The sequence below is a fragment of the Vipera berus genome (genome assembly GCF_964194415.1).
Source record: "Vipera berus genome assembly, chromosome: 3".
Taxonomy (NCBI): Eukaryota; Metazoa; Chordata; class Lepidosauria; order Squamata; family Viperidae; genus Vipera; species Vipera berus.
This window is the reverse complement of record NC_138204.1, coordinates 191,327,146-191,346,479: the sequence shown is the minus strand read 5'-3', so window position 1 is coordinate 191,346,479 and position 19,334 is coordinate 191,327,146. Positions and strand designations below refer to the sequence as shown.

Here is a 19,334-nt window from a genome sequence, read left to right as displayed (position 1 = left end):
TAGTAATCAGAGTTATTCAGTTTTCTTACTCTTCCATATCTCCTTCGTTCTCTGAATTATATTTTTACATTATAAATGCCTTCAAAATGAAGATTTAAGAAAAAGTGCATACATGTTTATCTCTAAAATACCAAATACATGGGCATTGCTCTATTATAATTATTGTTGTTGTTGTTATTACTGTTAATAATAATAATGCAATTCTGAAAATTAGTTCATGTGTTCTCACACATGCATACAGCCAGTGCTTTTTTTGTATAAGAAAAAGGTGCCGGAACTCACACATGTCATACAACCCGCCTTGCCTATCCTACAAGGTTCCATCCAAAAAAGGTGCCGGAACTCCGTTCTGAGCGTTCTATGACAAAAAAAGCCCTGCATACAGCCATACACATTGACACACTCATATCACTCTACTGTTTTTAAAGAGGCACATCTGGTGGTACTAAAAATAGTGGCTTGTCAGCATCTTGGTAATTTTAGGCTCAATGAGAAGCTATCCCCATGGTAACCATACAGTTGTTGAATCATTTATTATTTGCAGGAGAAAACCATAATAGTACTGACAATTTTCAACTCCAGAGCATCTTAAGAGTACATCATTTTCCTGTATGCTCTGCTTCAGATCATTAATATTTATCAAAAGGCCCCAGCTCTTAAGCTGCTTTCAATTTGATGTGTAGAACCGGCATGGCATTTTAATGCAGGGGATGGGAGGGATTTGAAAGTATATTTGTAGCACACACATTGCAAGAATTGCTGTTTTTTGTTCTAAAAAGACACTACATTGCAAAAAGTCTGCTGTAGAGCTGAATGATTTCAATTAGTCCTTCCCACAAAGCCAGATTGCTCTCTATTCCATTGATGGATTTCTATATAATTCAACTAAATTCTTCCAAATATAAATTAAAACAAGGGTGGGCAAATTGCAGTCCCCAACAGGCACATTTTAGTCTCTCCAAATCAACAAAAATTTAATAGACAATAGCCTAAAACTGTCAAATTGAGTGTCCACCACTTTTTAATAGAAAACCAAGAAGAAAATAAAATATATAGTAAGTTTCTAAGAGGCTGAAAACAGTAGAAAAGTTAAAACCCTTTTAAATAGCTCCCAATGGGGAAAAATCTATTGTGTACTCTTTGACGTTATCCATTGATGTCTCCAAGATCCAAGGCTATAGGTGTCACTAGCCACATTCCATCTTTGGAGACCAAAAAAGTTAGTATGGAGGTATGAATAGAAAAAAATTGCTGAAGTAATTCATACTTGTACTGAAAAGTCCGATTAAAAACACAGTTTTTAAAATAAAGTACAGGTAGTCCTCGAGTTATGATTGTAATTGAGACTTATAATTATAGTTATAAGTCATAATGGTCATAAAGTGGGTTGCTAGGTGACCGACCTGGTTTTATGAACTTTTTCATGGTCGTTAACTGAACCTCTGGCCTGAATTTGGCCAAAAACTGGAAGTAAATATCAGTTTCTGGCAAAATTGTTATAAACTGTTATCATGGGACCACAGGGTGCTGCAAATAGCTGTAAATGTAGGCCAATTGCCAAGTGCCCAAAATGTGGTCATGTGACCAAGGGGGGTGTTGATGTCAGAACTTCAAAACTAGGTCATAAATCCCTTTGGGGAGAGGGGTCTGTTGTGACTTAAAACTGTTATTAAGTGATTAAGTCATAAATTGAGGCCTACCTATAAAGGCCCAGTTTTACTTCAAAGGCAGGATGCCTGGGATTGCTTTTGGAATTCACATCATTTCTGAAAAAGTTGTTGTGTGAACGGTACACCTGCTGGTGTTGCATCTCAAAAGCATCTCAACAGTTGGTCCACTCTGAAGCTCCTTGCTATTGCTGCCACCTAGTGGTTCTGGAGAAGATTATTAGGCAGTTATTGGTATATATAGTTTATATTGGTTGATTGTATTACTGTTTTTTAAAAACTGCCATGCATGTAATGCTTTCTAAACAGTCACTCTGTGAGGGCCATGTTTTTTTATTTCTGTTGGATGGGACAACCTAATCACTGTTCTCCCCAAAGATTGTAAATAATTTGTCACCAGTAATACCCTAGACTGACTATGCAATTACAGTCCAATTACACTGACTCTAAAATGCAAAGCTCAAATATCTGCCCTTATCTTTAAACTGGGTTTGTCTCTGTCCTGGTAACATTTTTCCTAAAGAACAATTCTGGAATGCTAAAAAGTCCACAAGCATTTTCTCTGGGCTTCTTAAAGGCATCACCCATCTCTGTTAATGACATTTCATGTTCTCAAGAGAGAGAATTGGAAACGTGATCATTCCATTAGACAGTCTGAATTCTGTGGAAGAAGGAAATTAGCTTTTCCATTACTCACCTGCTTAGGATATTAATTTACTAATTTTAAATGTATTATTAGCTTTCAAAAGTAGAAAGTTAAAATACAAAATTACAACAAAAAGGGGAAAAATAAGGAAGGGGACAGCAGGGAAAATTTAAATAGTGATATATATGAACCACCCCAATTTCTTGCACAGTTTGTTCATATTCATTTGTTAGGGTTAGAGAGAGATTGTCTTTTGTTACAGAGTAATTTTCCACTTGGTGATTACCAGTATTTCCAGACAAGGCTATTTATTTTAGTCAAGTCCAGAAAGTCCAAGAGAGGACTCTTCAGTCTGCTGCTTTCATGCTCTTTAAATACAGTAAATTAATTCCCATCAGCACATATATCCAAACATTAGGCTGAGGAAATGACAATGTCCCTTCTTTTGTGGCCAGTATGGAAATACAGCTTAATAAAACCGCCTTTAGACTGGGTAAGTGTTGAGGATTGGTTGATAAAGCTAGCCTACAAACAGAGCCAAAGAAATTGGAACAAAGCAGCAGGGGGATTAGATCTAGGCTGAATGCTAAGAACGCCATCTTCTGGGTTGCCTGAATCTTCCGAATACAAATCTGTTTATACGATCACTATTGAGTGTTTCCTGCAACAGGGCAACTACCTGTAACTAAGAAAAAAACAAAACAGTGCTGATGTTCAGAGAATTTCACCCAGTCCTTCCCTCCTTGTGTTAACTCACATCAAGGCACCTCCTCCACAAATAAGAATGCCTCTGGTAATCTTTTTCCAAATAACATATTTTATTAAACAGCATAAGTTTACATGGTTCTCCTAATGTTGAGGGGTTTTGTGTGTGTCTTTTTTCAGAGATGCTAAATGTATTTATGTATGTAGTGCATGTATAGATGTATGTAGTACAATTTCCATACATAGAGCATGCGTTCTTATGATTGTAAGCAAGAGGAACTGAAGATCTGAATTCAGCTGCGGGGAAAGAAGCACAGGCAGAAACAATTGGCGGTTATTGAGAATCTGGTCTAGAGGTTATCAAAGAAAGACTGAGATCGGATGAGGGACAGGTTAGAAATTAGATTTTGAGCTCCCTCTTCTGGAATGGGCTAGGATTAATGTCCATTATCCCAGCAGTGAGGAAGAATCCATGTCATCCTATTTGCTCATATGGAAAATTGATGTTGTGACCTATTTTTTATGAAAAAAGTTTCCTCTCTAGCTTAACCATGATCAGAAAATTTTAAATGTTCCTAAAGCTGATGCAATAAAAGATCTTGTGAAACACAGTAAATCAGCTGGACTGGTGAAAATGGAAAAGGTGTAGATCTGGGTTCTACTGAGGACCACAGATACACCAGCAGCAATGCATGAGGGGTTGTGATTGTACTCCAATTGTGCATCCATGGGGTTCCTTCTGGTGGCTTCCTGTCCAAGTACTAACTAGCCTTAACCATGTTTTACTTTCTGAGATCAGCCAAAGTCAGTTTGATGATGCCACCTAGATAATAAGGATTTACAGTTAAGAAAATAAGAGAAGTGTCTTATAGAAAATTGAAGGGTTTCTTTATTCCCTTTTGGCCTTTTGGTTGTTTAGCTGAATAAAGCATTTTTAAAAACGGGTTATAATTTTGAATCGTTAGCTGAAGGATAGGATTGATGACATGTTGTGAGGGAGAAAAGGTATGCAGTTCTCAGCTTTTCTTAAAACAGGCACCGCTTAGGTTTTTGGGGAGGGGAAAAAAACCTAACTTGAAAGACCAACTTCATTTACAGAATTAAAGAATTCAGTAAGCTGATTTAAAACAGTTTAATATTTGTGGAAGGCAAAACTGTAATGTGACTCAAAGAGCATAACATTCATTCAGCAGGTTTGAACAGAATCCAGCAAGAACAATTCCAATCTATTTTTACAACAGTGACATAGCCCCTGTATGTTTTTGATACAAAAACTGTATGTTTTTGATAATTCATCAGGGATACCAGCAGAAAAATTGATGTAAAAGATTAAAATGAGAATTTCTATATCTCAGCCCATTACACTGTAGTGATCTCTACATTTTACTGCACACATTTTAATTCCTTCCTCCACAGGAACGTCAATGGTGAGGGGGAAAAAACCTCCTAGCTGTCCATGTTTAATTTGATAGTAGTATTTATGAGTTATATATTGGCTTCTGGAAAGAGTAGAATTAATAACCTCTCCTCTGTTGGATTATCTGACTAGAGGAACTTAAATATACAGTAATGTGCAATATACAAATTTTTAGAGCATTACTTTATATATATTTATATATATGCTATATTTTACAAAATGATACACCATTCTCTCCCTTCCCCACACTGCATTTTACACTGACCAGTAAACCTGTCTAGAACCTGAAAAATATTGTTAAACAAATAAATATACATGAATCAATGTGTTTACACACTCAAGTAGACATACATCCACACACACACACACATATATATACACACACACATACAAATGCAACATACACACAGAAACAACTTCCCCCCCAATGGCATAAATCTGAAGGTCTTCAGACCTTTTTGTTTATTTAAAAATGTGCATGAAACTAGAAAAGTTGGTTAGTCACGATGTGTTGTATCAACAAATGTTAGGAGTACCTTAACCTTGGTAGGATACTTTTAGTGATCACAGATAAATGTAATTTTTAGATATAGGAAAAGATAGCTACAAATATTCTTCCCTCGTGAATTTGGCAGCTGTGATTTCAGGTAGTGCTTTTATGTGGTCCCCAAGGCTTTCAGTGGCAAGGATAGAATGAGAGACGGAGAAAGGCTATTCCTGGGATGACATGTATGCACATTCGGTTATTTTAAAAATCCACACAATCTCCAGACAGCAGCAGATATCCAAGATGGTGGAGATTCTGTCTTGGAAGATTGCAGCCATGTAGAATTTGGAGCTTGCTCAGCGGGATTTCCATTTTGTTCAGTGAAGTTGTATAGGATGTGAACTGGAGCTATAACAAATGCAAAAGAATTGGATCACTTCATTTGTAAGGTTACATAAAGGTAATCCTCGACTTACAACAATTCTTTAGCAACTGGTCATAGTTACAACAGCACTGAAAAAAGTAACCTATGAGTGGTTCTCAAACGAATGACTGTTGCAGCATCCTCACAGTCACATAATCAAAATAATCAAGTACTTGGCAACCAGCATATATTTATGATGGTTGCAGTGTCCCAGAGTCACGTGGTCTCCATTTGCGACTTTCCAAGCTCAGTCCTAAAAAGCATAGTCAATAGGGGAAGCCAGATTCACTTAACAACTGCATGCTTCACTTAACAACTGTGGCAAAAAGTGATAAAATTGGGCACGATTCACTTAAAAATAGCCTTGCTTAGCAACAGAAATTCTGATCCCAATTGTTGTTGTAAGTTGAGGACCACCTGTAATTTGACTTATTTATAACCTGTCAGCTCATGACCACCCTGGATTCTTTCTCCTTGTGCAAGTACAGGTAGTCCTTGACTTATGACCACAATTGAGCCCAACATTTTTGTTGCTAAGTGAGACATTTCTGAAATGAATTTTTCCCCATTTTATGACTTTTCTCGCCACAGTTGTTAAGTGAATCACTGCAGTTGTTATGTTAGTAACACAGTTGTTAAGTAAATCTGGCTTCCCCATAGATTTTGCTTGTCAGAAGGTCACAAAAGGGGATCATACGATCCCATGAACTGAAGAACTGAACATTTTGGTGGAAAAGGCTCCATTTTGGACTACTTCTTCCTTACATCTCTATATCTGTATGCCTCCATCTGTTTTGGTCTGGACAGGAAGCTATTACTGAGCTAAATGATATACCAAAACATGGATACAAACAGTGGATTAAGGAGTTTCTCCTTGGCCACAATTAACAATGGTCTCAGCTCACTGCACTAGTCTTAAATGGTCATAATTGGATGTCGTCTGAACAAGGTTAGTTTTACCCGCTCAGGCTCCTGATGGTTGGATGAAGATTGTGGTTTCCAGAGTCACCTTGAATCCTAAGAAGTGGCATATAAATTAAATAAATAAATGCAGCCCAGGTGAGGCTCATTGGAAAATGTCATCAGTGGTGGATATAATCAGAGCCGAGTCTTTTTGCGTATCTCCCACTTTTTCTTGTCTATTTGTAATTTCCAGGATCAGAAGGAACATATCTGTGGGGCCAATTGTCCTACCTGTGGGCTTCCCAAAGACATCTGGTTGACTAGAACAGGAACTCAGATGCTGAATTTTGACATATGTGGGACCTTACTGTTGTGATTCAGGGTCAGCCTGTGGGTTCGGCAGTTGGGTCAGAGGAGGAGGAGGGGGGTGTTGGAGAGCTTGCTGAGGATAGTATTGAGGCTCCACAGAGCCCTCAGCCAAACCCCTCTCATCTGGTTACTACGCAGACCCAGCTGTGTGAGCCTGACAGCGTGGATGAAGATGACCCACAGTTGACCCTGTTCAAGGACGCCCGACGCAGGAGGCAGTCAAGCAGGAGTAAACAGAGGAAGGCAATGGGGCACCTCGGAAGGAGGCAGAGAGAAGCCACGCCCTGAACTGTTTAAAAGGGGAATGTGTGGGAGGGTTGGTTTGCTGAAGGCAACCGTTTGAATAGCTCCTGTTTCATGGTTCGTGTTTTGTTTTGCTCTGTTTGCTTTTGTGTCCATAAATTTGGCAGGCTTAGTTCCAGCCTTTTGCTTTCTTGTAAAGGGATTGTCCCTGCCTTTTCTGCAGGGCTGGTAGTAGGCTGGTACAGAACACATACGCCCACTGAAGACTAAACTACAGCCAGTGTTAAAGATATTACAACATCTGCTTCTGTCAAATAAAATCAACAGTTAGGATCCTAAACACAATTATTTGAAAGTGCAGACAGGAATACTATCTGCCCTTAGCCAGGACAATTAAACATGGAACCTTTGTGTTAAGAAAGAGAACAAACCTCTGCAAATGTAGGGGATTTTTTTTTAGCTGGAAGGCCTTCATTGAAACCTTTATATGATGGCAGTCCCCAAGGATTATTTTGGAACCTCATAATCTGAAGATGCATGTGGATGCAATTATTACCCATTTGCTATATCTCAACATCCAAGAAGGACAGCATGGAGCAGGCAGTCCTTGGCCAATAAACCAAAATGACATTGGTAAGTGGGGTGGGAAATAAAGGACAATTTGGGGAATTTATTTTTTTTATTTTATTTTTTTATTTTATCTCAAGGAATCTGGAGAATGGTAGGGATTAGATGGGAGAGAGGTGAGAATCTACATCCAGAAAAGTTATTAGGAAGTTTCAGAAAAAAATTGGCAGAAAAAAAATAGTACGGAGACTTACCTTTTTCAGTAAATTTAACTGCTTGGGCCTTTAAAGAGGAATCCATTCTTTGGGCAGTTAGCTGGCCGACCCATGTGACTGTAGAGATCCATTCTCTGCTGCATGCTATAAAGTCAAAATTGAACTATGATTACAAAAGGAACAATCAAATGTCCGTACAATATACAATTATAAGAGTAAAAAAACACTGACAGGTGTGTGTGTGTGTGTGTGTGTGTGTGTGTGTGTGTTGCAATTGAAGCAATTGTCTGTTGAATGCAGAGAATTGTCTGATAAACATATTTCCAATTCCAGAGAAGCTACCTGCTAGCGACAAATTGGTCATTGCTATGCTATTGCTTTTTGTATCATGTGCATTTGATTAAAAGTTCGATAGGCATGCAATGCTCAAGACATACCAGTTAGAGGGCCACATTTTCACACAATGCTGGGCAACTGAGGTCAGGTTTTATAAGATACTTGGAGATCTTATAGAGATCTTATAGATATTGTACCCCATACATAACAATAGAGAAGAAGTTTGTTCTTCTCTATTCACCCCTTTTTTCACCTTATCTGTTCATTGTCACCAGGTCAAACTCAGACTCCATCACCAATGATTCTGGGTTAGGACTTCTTGGATGAACTTATATCATCCTTTTCTTCATTGTTATGCAATTCTTCAGCCCTCAAATTTCCTGGCTTTTTGTGGATTTCTTTTTCCTACAATCTGCTCTGTTCTCTGGAATGTATTCCCTCCATCCCCATCATGCTCCCTCAAAATCCTGGATGATTCTTCAGCACAGACAAATTATTGGCTGGAGGAAATGGATACCTTGCAGTGACAAACAGCTAGTCCTGATGCAAGTTCCCAACTAATGGAAAATGGCAACCATCAGCCTATATTAGGTCTTTTCTCCAAAAATCCATTTACTGAACGTGGACAGTAAGCCCTAATGTGTTGTGTGAAGCCAGGCATAGTGGTTTAGAAACTTGCAATTATTGCATCTGACCTCACTGTCCCAAATGTACTTTTTCACGAGGCAACTGGACTTTCTTCCTCCTCTTTGAAGACATTTCGCTTCTCATCCAAGAAGCTTGGCTGGAAGTTGTAACTATGACCAGTTGCTAAAGAGCTGAAGAAGCTTCTTGGATGAGAAGCGAAATGTCTTCAAAGAGAAAGAAGAAAGTCCAGTTGTCTCATGAAAAAGCAACTTTGGAACTACCATGATCTGGATGACTGAGAACCTCCATAGACATCTGACCTAGGCAACAAACTAAGCCGCTGTAATATATCATTTCTGCCTAACTAGAATCATTTACTGAATTTATACCATGTTAAACTATGGTTTGTTTCAAATACTGCTACTGAATAATCCTATGATTGGATTGGTACACAGATTAGCTAAAATAAATATTATGCTATTTCAGTTCAACAGTAATTTGCAAATCCAGCTGATCTTCTTTCCTTTGATTTCATGCTAATTTATTGTTCTGAATCACAGAATAACTTCACTGAGAAAGCTTTCTACTTTGTACACAGGCCATGATCCTCTGCTTCCTTTCCCCCTCTGCACTCCATGAAAATCTGCATCTGTGAGTTTGTCCTTTAGGAATGATAACCAAAACAGCCCTGAAAGAGCTGCAGATAAAGGGCAAAAATCAGACCTTGCAAAAAAAAGAAAGAAAAAAGTAGCCAATTAGGGTCCTTTGCATGGTAATGTTTTGAGAAGGCTTCTTTACCAAGTAGGAAAACATAAAAGAATGATTCTATCCACCAGTTGTCTGAACCTAACTGTATTTTGATACATACACTGGCAACAGGCAAATTATTGCAAGGCATCCATATTAGCGATTAGCACCAGCTTCTTGTCCTATTCATCACCTGCAATTCATACAAGGAGTCCTTGTTTTGCCTTGCCTTGATGGGGATTACCTAGGGTAATAGGTGGTGTAGTTCATGAAGAGCTGAGTGCCGGCTGGATAATATGCTGTGGATGGCTGGAGGGTACGTGGATTGAGGAATAGGGATGGCTGGTAGAGGGCTGCTTCCGTTGGAATTATTGCAGTGGGTGTTTGAAAAGAATATGAAGGTGGAGAAATACCTAAGAACGGGACAAGACACAGGGAACCATCAGTCACAATATCTCCTGCAAACAGATGATAGCGCACTAGTTAAAATTTAGGCCAGCATTCTTGAACATCACCTGCAATTCATGAGATCAATTTATATGGATTTTTCTTCAATTCCAGCAGAAATATACATCTATTTTCTCTTGTACTTACATTTTTAAGGAAAGCTTGATTAGGTGAGACATGCTGAATGTGTCTTTTTCCTTTTTGAAAAATTACTGAATCACACTAAACTCGTTAGATAAAGAGTTAATTAAAGAGTTAATGATTAAAAATGGAGTCTTATTCTAGACATTTGCAAGTGGCATGCTTCACTTTTTTCTGTTAAATTCTCTATGCATTTGCATTCATGAAGATATCTGATTTTGTGTGATCTTATATTATAGGTGAAATATAACACACTTGAATAAAATGCAGGTTGTAGGCAGTGGTGGGATTCAGCCAGTTCGCACCAGTTTGGCAGAACCGGTAGCTAATTTTTTGTTGTCCAGGCCAAGAATGGACTTCCGGAAGCAGCATCCACACAGAGAACCAGTTGTATTTGAATCCCACCACTGGTTGTAGGTTAGAATATCAGTGTGCTTTCAGAAGTATGTGAATTCTATAAGATTTGTTCAAAAGTATACAGTATTTAATCTAACATTTCAACAGTAGTCAGTTGAATGTTTTAGGAAGTTCAGAAGCAGAACTTGTTAACAACATCACTTTACTGTTCTTTATTGGTCGCTATCCAGGAGAAAATCAGCTCCAAAGTTAGGTGGTGCATATAACTTTCAAGGACTGTAGCTATTGACAAATTTATTTTCCATAAATCTGTCCTATTTTTTAAAGCCATTGAAAGGTCAGATTACATGTTAATTAATGACACACTGCAAAACTCTTAATTTTTCAGGGGAGAGACAAACTAGACTTGGGAAAAAGTACACTACAATGCTTCTGAAAAAATAACCATATAAGACCCACTGCTGCCAATCAGAGATCTTTTACAGTTAACCATTGTGGAAAGCAATTCTTTATAAGGAGCAGAATAATTAGGAAGGACAAACTAGCCCTTTTTGGTTGTTATTTTTCTGATCTGGTTCAAGATCCTCAGGTTCACCTTTTTTAAAACAGTGTAGCTGTATTCTGTTGTTCAGTTCTGTGGGATCTTTGTTCCCATCATTTTAAGGAGCTAAATTATGCTATTTATAACCAACAGTGAACTTAAGTAGCTAAGCTGAAAATAGTTTTATTCTAAAAAATTGTTTACACCTGCCCAGTGCAAATTAGGCACCCAGGAATGGGGGAAAAGTGTGTATGTCAGCAGAAAAGCAAGAGTAAGGAAGACAATTCCTTTGTGAATCACAGTAGTCCACAACCCAAAGGAGAACGACCATCAAAGTCTGCAACTGATTCCAAGGGGAAAGTTTGCACTCTAGATCCCCATATGCTGAACCTTTCCAAGAGAAGGGCATAAGAGTCAAGAGAAGAAGCTCCAACACCTACCAGCGTACAGCACAGAATAGCACCAAGACCCAAGCAAGACTTACATGGTAACTTACATGGTGGTGGGGATAAGCCATTTCGATTTAAAGTGCCCCCCATTAATACAAAGTTCATCTCCTCAGCAGAACATTGAAAGACTTCCACATATCTGTCCTTCATGGTTTTTTTGTGGCACTTCTGAGCTGCTAAGAAGGCTCGATCTGAAGACTTCATTTGGATGAAGGCATCTCCCGAGGGTCGACCCTAAGGAAAAAAGAATGAAGAACTGGAGCACCACAGCAAAGTCACTTGCTCAGTATATAAGCATAACTTTGCCTTTTAAAAGAGACAGCTTAAGTTGGAAGACTGGTTTTTTTTGTCCACTCTAAATTGCTGCATGTGCAGTACTGAGTTCCTAAACTGTATGAATTTTTCAAAGGATCGGGGTCATCATAGCTTTTTTTTAAAAATGCAATGTTTTTTAAAACAAGATATTGCTTTAAGTGTAAGGGATGTGGTGGTTCAGTGGGTTAGGAAGCTGAGCTTGTCGATCAGAAGGTCGGCAGTTTGGCGGGTTGAATCCCGAATGCCGCGTAACAGAGTGAGCGCCTGTCACTCGTCCCAGCTTCTGCCAACCTAGCAGTTCGAAAGCACGTAAAAATGCAAGTAGAAAAATAGGGACCACTACGGTGGGAAGGTAACAGCGTTCCGTGTGCCTTTGGTGTCTAGTCATGCCGGCCACATGACCACGGAGACGTCCTCGGACAAGCAATGGCTCTTCGGCTTTGAAACGGAGATGAGCACCGGCCCCTAGAGTTGGAAACGACTAGCACGCATGTGCGGGGGAACCTTTACCTTTACCTTATTGCTTTAAGTATAAACTAAATATTTCTCCATTTGTATAACGGTACATGGGAAAAACCTTGAGAGGCAGGGCAAAGAAGCTGCCCAGGGAACAGAGAGGACATATAGCCTGCAGCTGTATAATGGATGGAGAAACAGGCTCAGAAGGGATCCTCCGGTAAAGAAGATGGCAGGAGATTTGAATTTCCGGATTTGCAACAATCTGTTAATGTAGCTTTACAATAAAGTACAATTCATTTATCTGGTTGCATATCCTATCTGGTATATCCAGTAAGGCTGACAGTGTGCTATAATGCAGTTGTTCGATAGAACCCAGTTTTTGGAGGTGAATTTTCCAATCCACTTATTTTTGTGAAAAACTTGAATCAGGGAATTACCATAACTATATAAGCTGAAGTGTAGCATGAAAATGTCATTTCTAGGCTAGATAATAGAAGTTTCTAACTCACTCTATAATGCTATTTATTGCTAAAGAAAATGTTGGGCCAACAGACAGACTCTACTCATAGTATTCATTGAGATGCAGTGTTAAACAATGATTTATTGTAGTATCAACAGGCCTTCTCATCCTCTTGCAGCATAACTACAAAGAAATAAAAAAAGGTCTACTCCAACGATTAACTATTGCTTTGCCTTATTATGTGCATGATAGTAATGATAAAAATAATATTTTAAATAAGTGTTGGTGAGACAAATGATTTTCATGGTGTAGTTTATGAAGCTGAATTATTTGTCTAAGCTGGACTGCAGTTTGTTTGAGACACAAAACCAAACTGCAGCTACTTTAAAAGAGGCCCAAAACATCATGGTATTTCTTTGTCTTTATTATGGTAGAGCTGGGAAGGAAGAGGAGGAGGAGTCTTGCCCATGTTGGGTTAAACCAGTGTTTCAACAACTTTAGCCTATGTGAACGTCAACTCCCAGAATTCCCCAGCCAGCATGCTAGCTAAGGGATCCTAGGAGCTGAAGTCCACACATCTTAAAGTTGCCAAGGTTGAGAAATCATGTATAGCCACCCAGATTGGTTAGGAAGCATCCATCCTACTTTCATTTCATTAATATCATTCACTTCATAAATAATCTTATTATGCCATCTCCTTTAGAGATGGGTCTCTTCTGAGCCTCTTTCTCCATCCATTATACAGCTGCAGGCTATATGTCCTTTCTGTTCCCTGGGCAGCTGCCTCTCAAGGTCTTTCCTCTCAAGGTCTTTCCCAGGTACCATTATACAAAGGGAGAAATATTTAATTTATACTTAAGAGAATGCAATTGGCCCAAAATTATCCAGTAAACTTCTGGGACTGAGGGTGGAGTAGAACCTGGGTTATGCTGCTTCTACCCCAATACTTTGACACGGCTACACCATACCAGCTTTCAGGTTAGTAAGTAAGTATGTATGTACGTAAAGAAGGAAGGAATAGATAAAAAGACAGCATTTTGGCCTGAAAAATTGTGATGTGATCATTCCACATAATACATGCTGCTGTCACCATAAAGTAACATTCTACTAACAGCACATTGAAGATTTTTTGGCATACTGAGCCATCCACTTGGTATGAAGTAGAGCTCCAAAAGACAGTTTATTCCAGACAATAAAAAAGGACAGTGACATAGCAATATATTGCTGCACACAGTCTTGTTTGGGAAAGGTGCAAGTAAAGGTGTAACAGGAAAGCCAGAAAGGTATTTTAATAGCTAAGATAAATACAGCACCAGTCTCTTCTCTGATGGTTTTCATTATTCTAGTTTCCCAATTGCTAGCAAGTATAAATGCAACCCAATAGTTCGGTTAAGCTGTCTGAGGCTATAATTTGCTAAATTTCTTGTAGCAGACAGCTTGTTTATTTCTGCTTGAAAACGAGAGTACTTAAAAAGCTGTTTCCAGAGTAATGGGAATGAGCATGACTATTTGTTCTGGGTAAGGGTGGGTAAGGAAAACTATAGGATTAAAAAGCTTCCCACTAGGCTCCTTAAAATTTTATCAATGAGCCAGTTTTTATTGAAGAGATGAAAACAGATGAGAAAATCAAAAGAGTAAGTTAAATTTAAAAGAAATGAAATTCAAATGGAATATTAAGAGAGATTTCTTGATGGTACAAGCTGTTTCACAGTGGCAATGCCTGCCCAGAATTTCAGTGAATTTCCCCATACTGAAAACCTTCAAAGGGTGGCTGACTGGATAATTATTGGAGTGAGTTTAATGGATCCCTACACTGAGGACTAAATTACCTTGCAATTCATCCATTTACAACTGCATGAAATAAACCATTATTACTGTCTATACATTACATGGATACGTATGCTCAGACATCATGCTATTCTTGTTCAAAGTTGGCAATATTATATAGAGCAGAGAAAAGAATAAGAAATAGTGAGTAAAAAATGAAAGAAAATCAAATCTATCTAAATATAAGTTTTTCACACCGCTCATAGCTTTCCATACTTTTTAAAGTATGCTAACTATCTTTGTTTCCACTACATCCATGTGCTACTTGAAACCTTGACTTTTATTTTTTTAAACTTTTCATAGCTCTGTTTCAGAGGTTGTTATCCATTTCAACCCATGAATGGTCTTCTCCTTCCTTCCTTTCATATTTTCTTTTCATACCATTGTCTTGCAGTTCAGTTCTCTTTCGTTTTCTCTGTATGGCCAAATCCCCTCGACATATTTCTTTCCTGCATATTGATCATTCTGTCAATATTCACTTGACATCTGCTCATACTTGATCATCCATCCATCCATCCCTTGTTTTACCAAGCACACTTAAGTACTAATTTCTACTATATTCAACTTTATATTTCTTAACCTACTGTATAATATTTTTGTTTGGAAACAAATCAGCAGTATGGATTTATCTTCTAAGATAATGTTTGCTGTACTAAAGTGTTTAAATAGACAATGTCTTTCTAGAATATGTTTGCATCAAGAGATAATTGGGACAATTTTGCTTTGCCAAATAGGGGCCCAAAAATATCTTTGATAATTTTTAGGTAGCTGAAATAGCTCTTTTTACATTTGAGATGCACCCATCAATCCCAAAATTCTATCACATGACTGCATTGACAAATGCTAAATTTCCTCCCTATGACATTTAGGGGTTTTGGTAGAAAAGCCTAGTTTACTGTCACACATCAGGGCAGAGGTACCATCTGGACCATCAATAAAATATGTTATCTTCATTCAGTGCCACTGAAGTCATGAACTTTTTTGTACTCCTCCACATATTTCTCCTAAGCTGAAGTTAGGACGAATCTTTAACTGTTAGGCTAGGCTCTATACAAGATGAAGAAGTATTCTTCTCTGTTTCATATTTGTTTTTCTTCAATGCTGGCTTTCAATTATTTTGTAACATTATGGACATGACTATGATGTTTGATTTTTGTGAAGTCCTATGGTGCTAAAGGTAAAGGTAAAGGTTCCCCCGCACATGCGTGCTAGTCGTTTCCGACTCTAGAGGCCGGTGCTCATCTCCGTTTCAAAGCCGAAAAGCCAGCGTTTGTCCGAGGACGTCTCTGTGGTCATGTGGCCGGCATGACTAGACGCCAAAGGCGCACGGAGCGCTGTTACCTTCCCACCGTAGTGGTCCCTATTTTTCTACTTGCATTTTTACGTGCTTTCGAACTGCTAGGTTGGCAGAAGCTGGGACGAGTAACAGGCGTTCATTCTGCTACGCGGCACTCGGGATTCGACCTGCCAAACTGCCGACCTTCTGATCGACAAGCTCAGCGTCCTAACCCACTGAGTCACCGCATCCCTTTGGTCATAGATTTCCTGAAAGGACAATTTCCCATAGAGGCAAATACTGAAAGTTCCAGTGCTGTGCAAAAACTAAAGTGTTCCGTATTGGCATTTATGCCTCATTATTGTTGCTGGACCTTTTAGGAAGTCAGTCTTATGTTTTAGGCCAAACAACTATAAAGCCTTCACTCCATGCAAAAGTTACTCTTGCTTCCGTACTTGATTTCTGAGCCTTTGAGAAATGTATCCTTTTAACCAGGTGTGGCCTTACCGTTGGGCAAAATGAACACTCAAAGTCCCATTCCTTGTTTCAAGAGCAACACTTCATTGCGAGTACATTCTTGTCAATATTCTTCACTAACCTGGTGATTTAATACCATGTGAACCCCATGAGTTCTGATATCTCCAGAAAACTCTCCCAGGAATCCCAGAATGTCCTCTATAGTGGCAGCATATGGAAGACCACGCAGACGAACACAGTCCCTGACAGTGGTGGGAGGCACAAACTGCTGAGGTAGCACAGGAAGAATAGGAGGAGTTGGGAGAGGAATGAGAGGAGCAGAGGAATACCTGTTCAGGACCTGCGAGCAAAAACAATAAACATGTTTAGAAACAGGAAGCATACCAAATGATAGTGTAAGATCTAAAGTCAGCTGAATGAATTTGAAAATAAAGACTCCCGACGAAGTGAGAGAGAGCAAGAGAGAAAATCCTGGTCACCCCATGTATATGATCTGGCTTTTCTTGTTTTGAAAGCTAACCCTTGGCACTATGGCCTTCACCACTCCAAAAACTACTAAGTGTAGTCCCTTGTGACTAAAAGACCATACATTCCTTATCAACACTGGCAGGTAGCAAATGTCTCTAAAATTTGGGCTACATTTTTCATGCTTTTCCCAAAAATGCTAGAGATTAGATATGAGGTCTTTATATGTAGGTATGTCTCTATTTCAACTATGGCTGCTTCCCAATTAACTGGCTAAGATTGTTTTTTTTAAAAGTAAATTACATTGTCTAAGGTCTCATCTACACCTTCCTGCCCTAACACTGAGATGGTCTGCTAATCATTTGTCAAGGACACATCATCACAGCAGTCTCTCTACCTCAGTGCCTGCCACCAAGGGAGGGATGAAAGCCATCTAGTAGGAAACTTTCTTCAATCACAAAACACAACTCAACTTTCTGTGTGAACGTTCTGCTGAATCAGGACTGAGTCACAGCAATACTATTCCTCGCATCTGGCCAGTGGGCCTGCCTTGCACCATTGCAGGCTTATAATTAGTTTCTTTAATTTTGGAGGCCGTAACCTAAAAAAAATTTCCCTAGTTCAGATTATCTTCATCCAAAATGTGAAACTAAATGCCTTTTAGAAGTGCAGTAACCACCGACTGATATAAAAGGCATACTGTATCCAGTATCAAAGATAATATATAGTTTCATTACTGTATTTATCTTCCATGAATTTGTTTAATCTTCCATTGAAGACATTCACATTGGTGACTGCTTTATTTTGCAGTTGTGAATTCCATAATTATCTTGAATTAGCATTTCATACCATAATATTAGTGAATACTGATTCTCACCTGCTGTACCTCAGCAGCTGTGCTCCTGAAAAGTTCTATGTACCTTTTCCCCAACAAGTCCTTATGCTTTTTTAGTGCGTTTTGTGCATATTCCTCACAAGCAAACAACACAAATGCATCTCCCGTCGGCCTATTGTCAGGGTAAGTCACAAAAAGGATTCCTTCTTTTCCACCTGTCACAGGACAGTGTTGACCAAAAAACGCTAACACTTCTTCTGATGTGACATTGAATGGGAGACCCCGCATACGAACAATCACTTGGTTTTCTTTAGATAGGAACTGGGCTACTTCATTGGATGTGCCTTAAAGAACAATAAGAAACAACGTTTAGAAAGCTAGGTAACCATCCATGACCCAGAATTATTAAAAAAGGAAGTAGATCTAATGCAGCATTTCTAACCCTTGGCAATTTTAAAATGTGTGAACCTCAATTCCCAGAATTTCCCAGCCAGCGTGTTTGAGAAACACTGGTTTAGTGGTATAGCAATTTATGCATAGGGTGGCAACCTTCTTAGGTAATAAGCACAATGTGCATTTTATTTAGTGGCATGGGAATGATACACACATACACATATATATACACAGTGGTATTATCTAGATTGCCGAGGTCTCTCTTCATTGTCTAATTTTTTTATATTCTTTATATCCTTCACAGATTTCATTTTACAGAGGGAAAAATACCTGCATATGTGTATTTCCACATTTATTATTAGACAAGAAGTTGTGCCTAAGACAATCTTCCTCAATCTGATGTTCTCCACATACACAGGCACTAAGATTCAGGAATTCCAAGATATATTAGGCAGGTTGCACTGATTTCTTTGCTTGCAGAAAACAGAATTCTTCACTGTAAACCACACTATTGTACAGAAACTCTATTCAAATGGCTCCTGGACTAGAAACTAAAAATTAAACTACTATAGGACTTTCAGATTCCACACCCTAGTAGAGCAGGTTCTGTATCTTCTAACTATGTGGTAAGTCCTAATGTTACCACCCAGTTAACATTGTAACTCTTGTCCACAAACAATATGGACCATATTTTGTAAACTAGTGGTTTTAGTACTGTATGTTGCATGATCCCAGCAGTTGATTTAGGCAAGAAATCATGACTTACCATACTTGAATCAGGCTGGTTCTCTTAAACATTGAAAAGGCTTCAAGAAAGTGCCTTCACATTACCATCACAACTTGGAAGCACCCTCTGTGTGGTTTAGTTAAACATTGCAATTGGGAATATCTGTGGATAATCGGACCGTCATTGTTTCTTGCCCTGTACCTCTAATCTTGTATCACATGCTTTGTGTGTGTGTGTGTGTGTGTGTGTGTGTGTGAGAGAGAGAGAGAGAGAGAGAGAGAGAGAGAGAGAGTGTGCACCTTCAAGTCAGTGTTGGCTATTGGCAATGGCTTGCCAAATCTTCTTGGCAAGATTTCAGAAATGGCTTGTCATTGCTGTCTTCCTTGGATTAAGAGAGCGCTACTGCCACAAAATCACCTACCTGCCTTTGTGCCTAAGACAGAACTAGAATTCACATGGCACCAAACTGGCTCTCAACCTGCATTATGCTAGATAATAAATTAAGATTTTCCCATTTTTTAAAGTTGTACTGCTGAATTAATAAAAATTAACTTTTTTGGATCAATGGCCAATGCAAAATATTTTCCTTCTCCAATCTGCAAAGAAATTGTAACTATCCAATTCTTGCCCTAAAATCATCTGAAAACCTTAATGGCCAACGCAGTTATGTAGCCAGAGATTTAAAGATCCTGGCCAATTTAATCAATTTCTTTAACTTAACAGGAAAGAAGGGTTTTCTATTTAGGACTTGCTTTCCCCAACCTGGGTATTTTGAACATGGCTACTGCTGAAAATTCTGTCAGTTGAAGACC

At 38.7% G+C, this 19,334-nt stretch overlaps 1 protein-coding gene across 2 annotated transcripts in view; it reads right to left on the bottom strand.

The window, feature by feature from the left end:
* Positions 1-3,168: 3,168 nt before the first annotated feature.
* The window catches only part of ESRP1 (epithelial splicing regulatory protein 1), a 43,035-nt gene continuing 26,869 nt past the window's right edge, over positions 3,169-19,334 (bottom strand). Inside the window, exons 10-15 of one of the 2 annotated variants that reach the window (XM_081325300.1) lie at positions 17,445-17,746; positions 16,224-16,442; positions 11,324-11,522; positions 9,598-9,766; positions 7,683-7,787; positions 3,169-5,330 (exon numbers count right to left, since the gene is read on the bottom strand). In XM_081325300.1, the coding sequence (XP_081181426.1) occupies positions 7,697-7,787; positions 9,598-9,766; positions 11,324-11,522; positions 16,224-16,442; positions 17,445-17,746 (980 nt within the window). In that variant the 3' untranslated portion in view covers positions 3,169-5,330; positions 7,683-7,696. The remainder of the gene's footprint in view (positions 5,331-7,682; positions 7,788-9,597; positions 9,767-11,323; positions 11,523-16,223; positions 16,443-17,444; positions 17,747-19,334) is intronic. The other variant, XM_081325301.1, reaches the window with a different exon arrangement.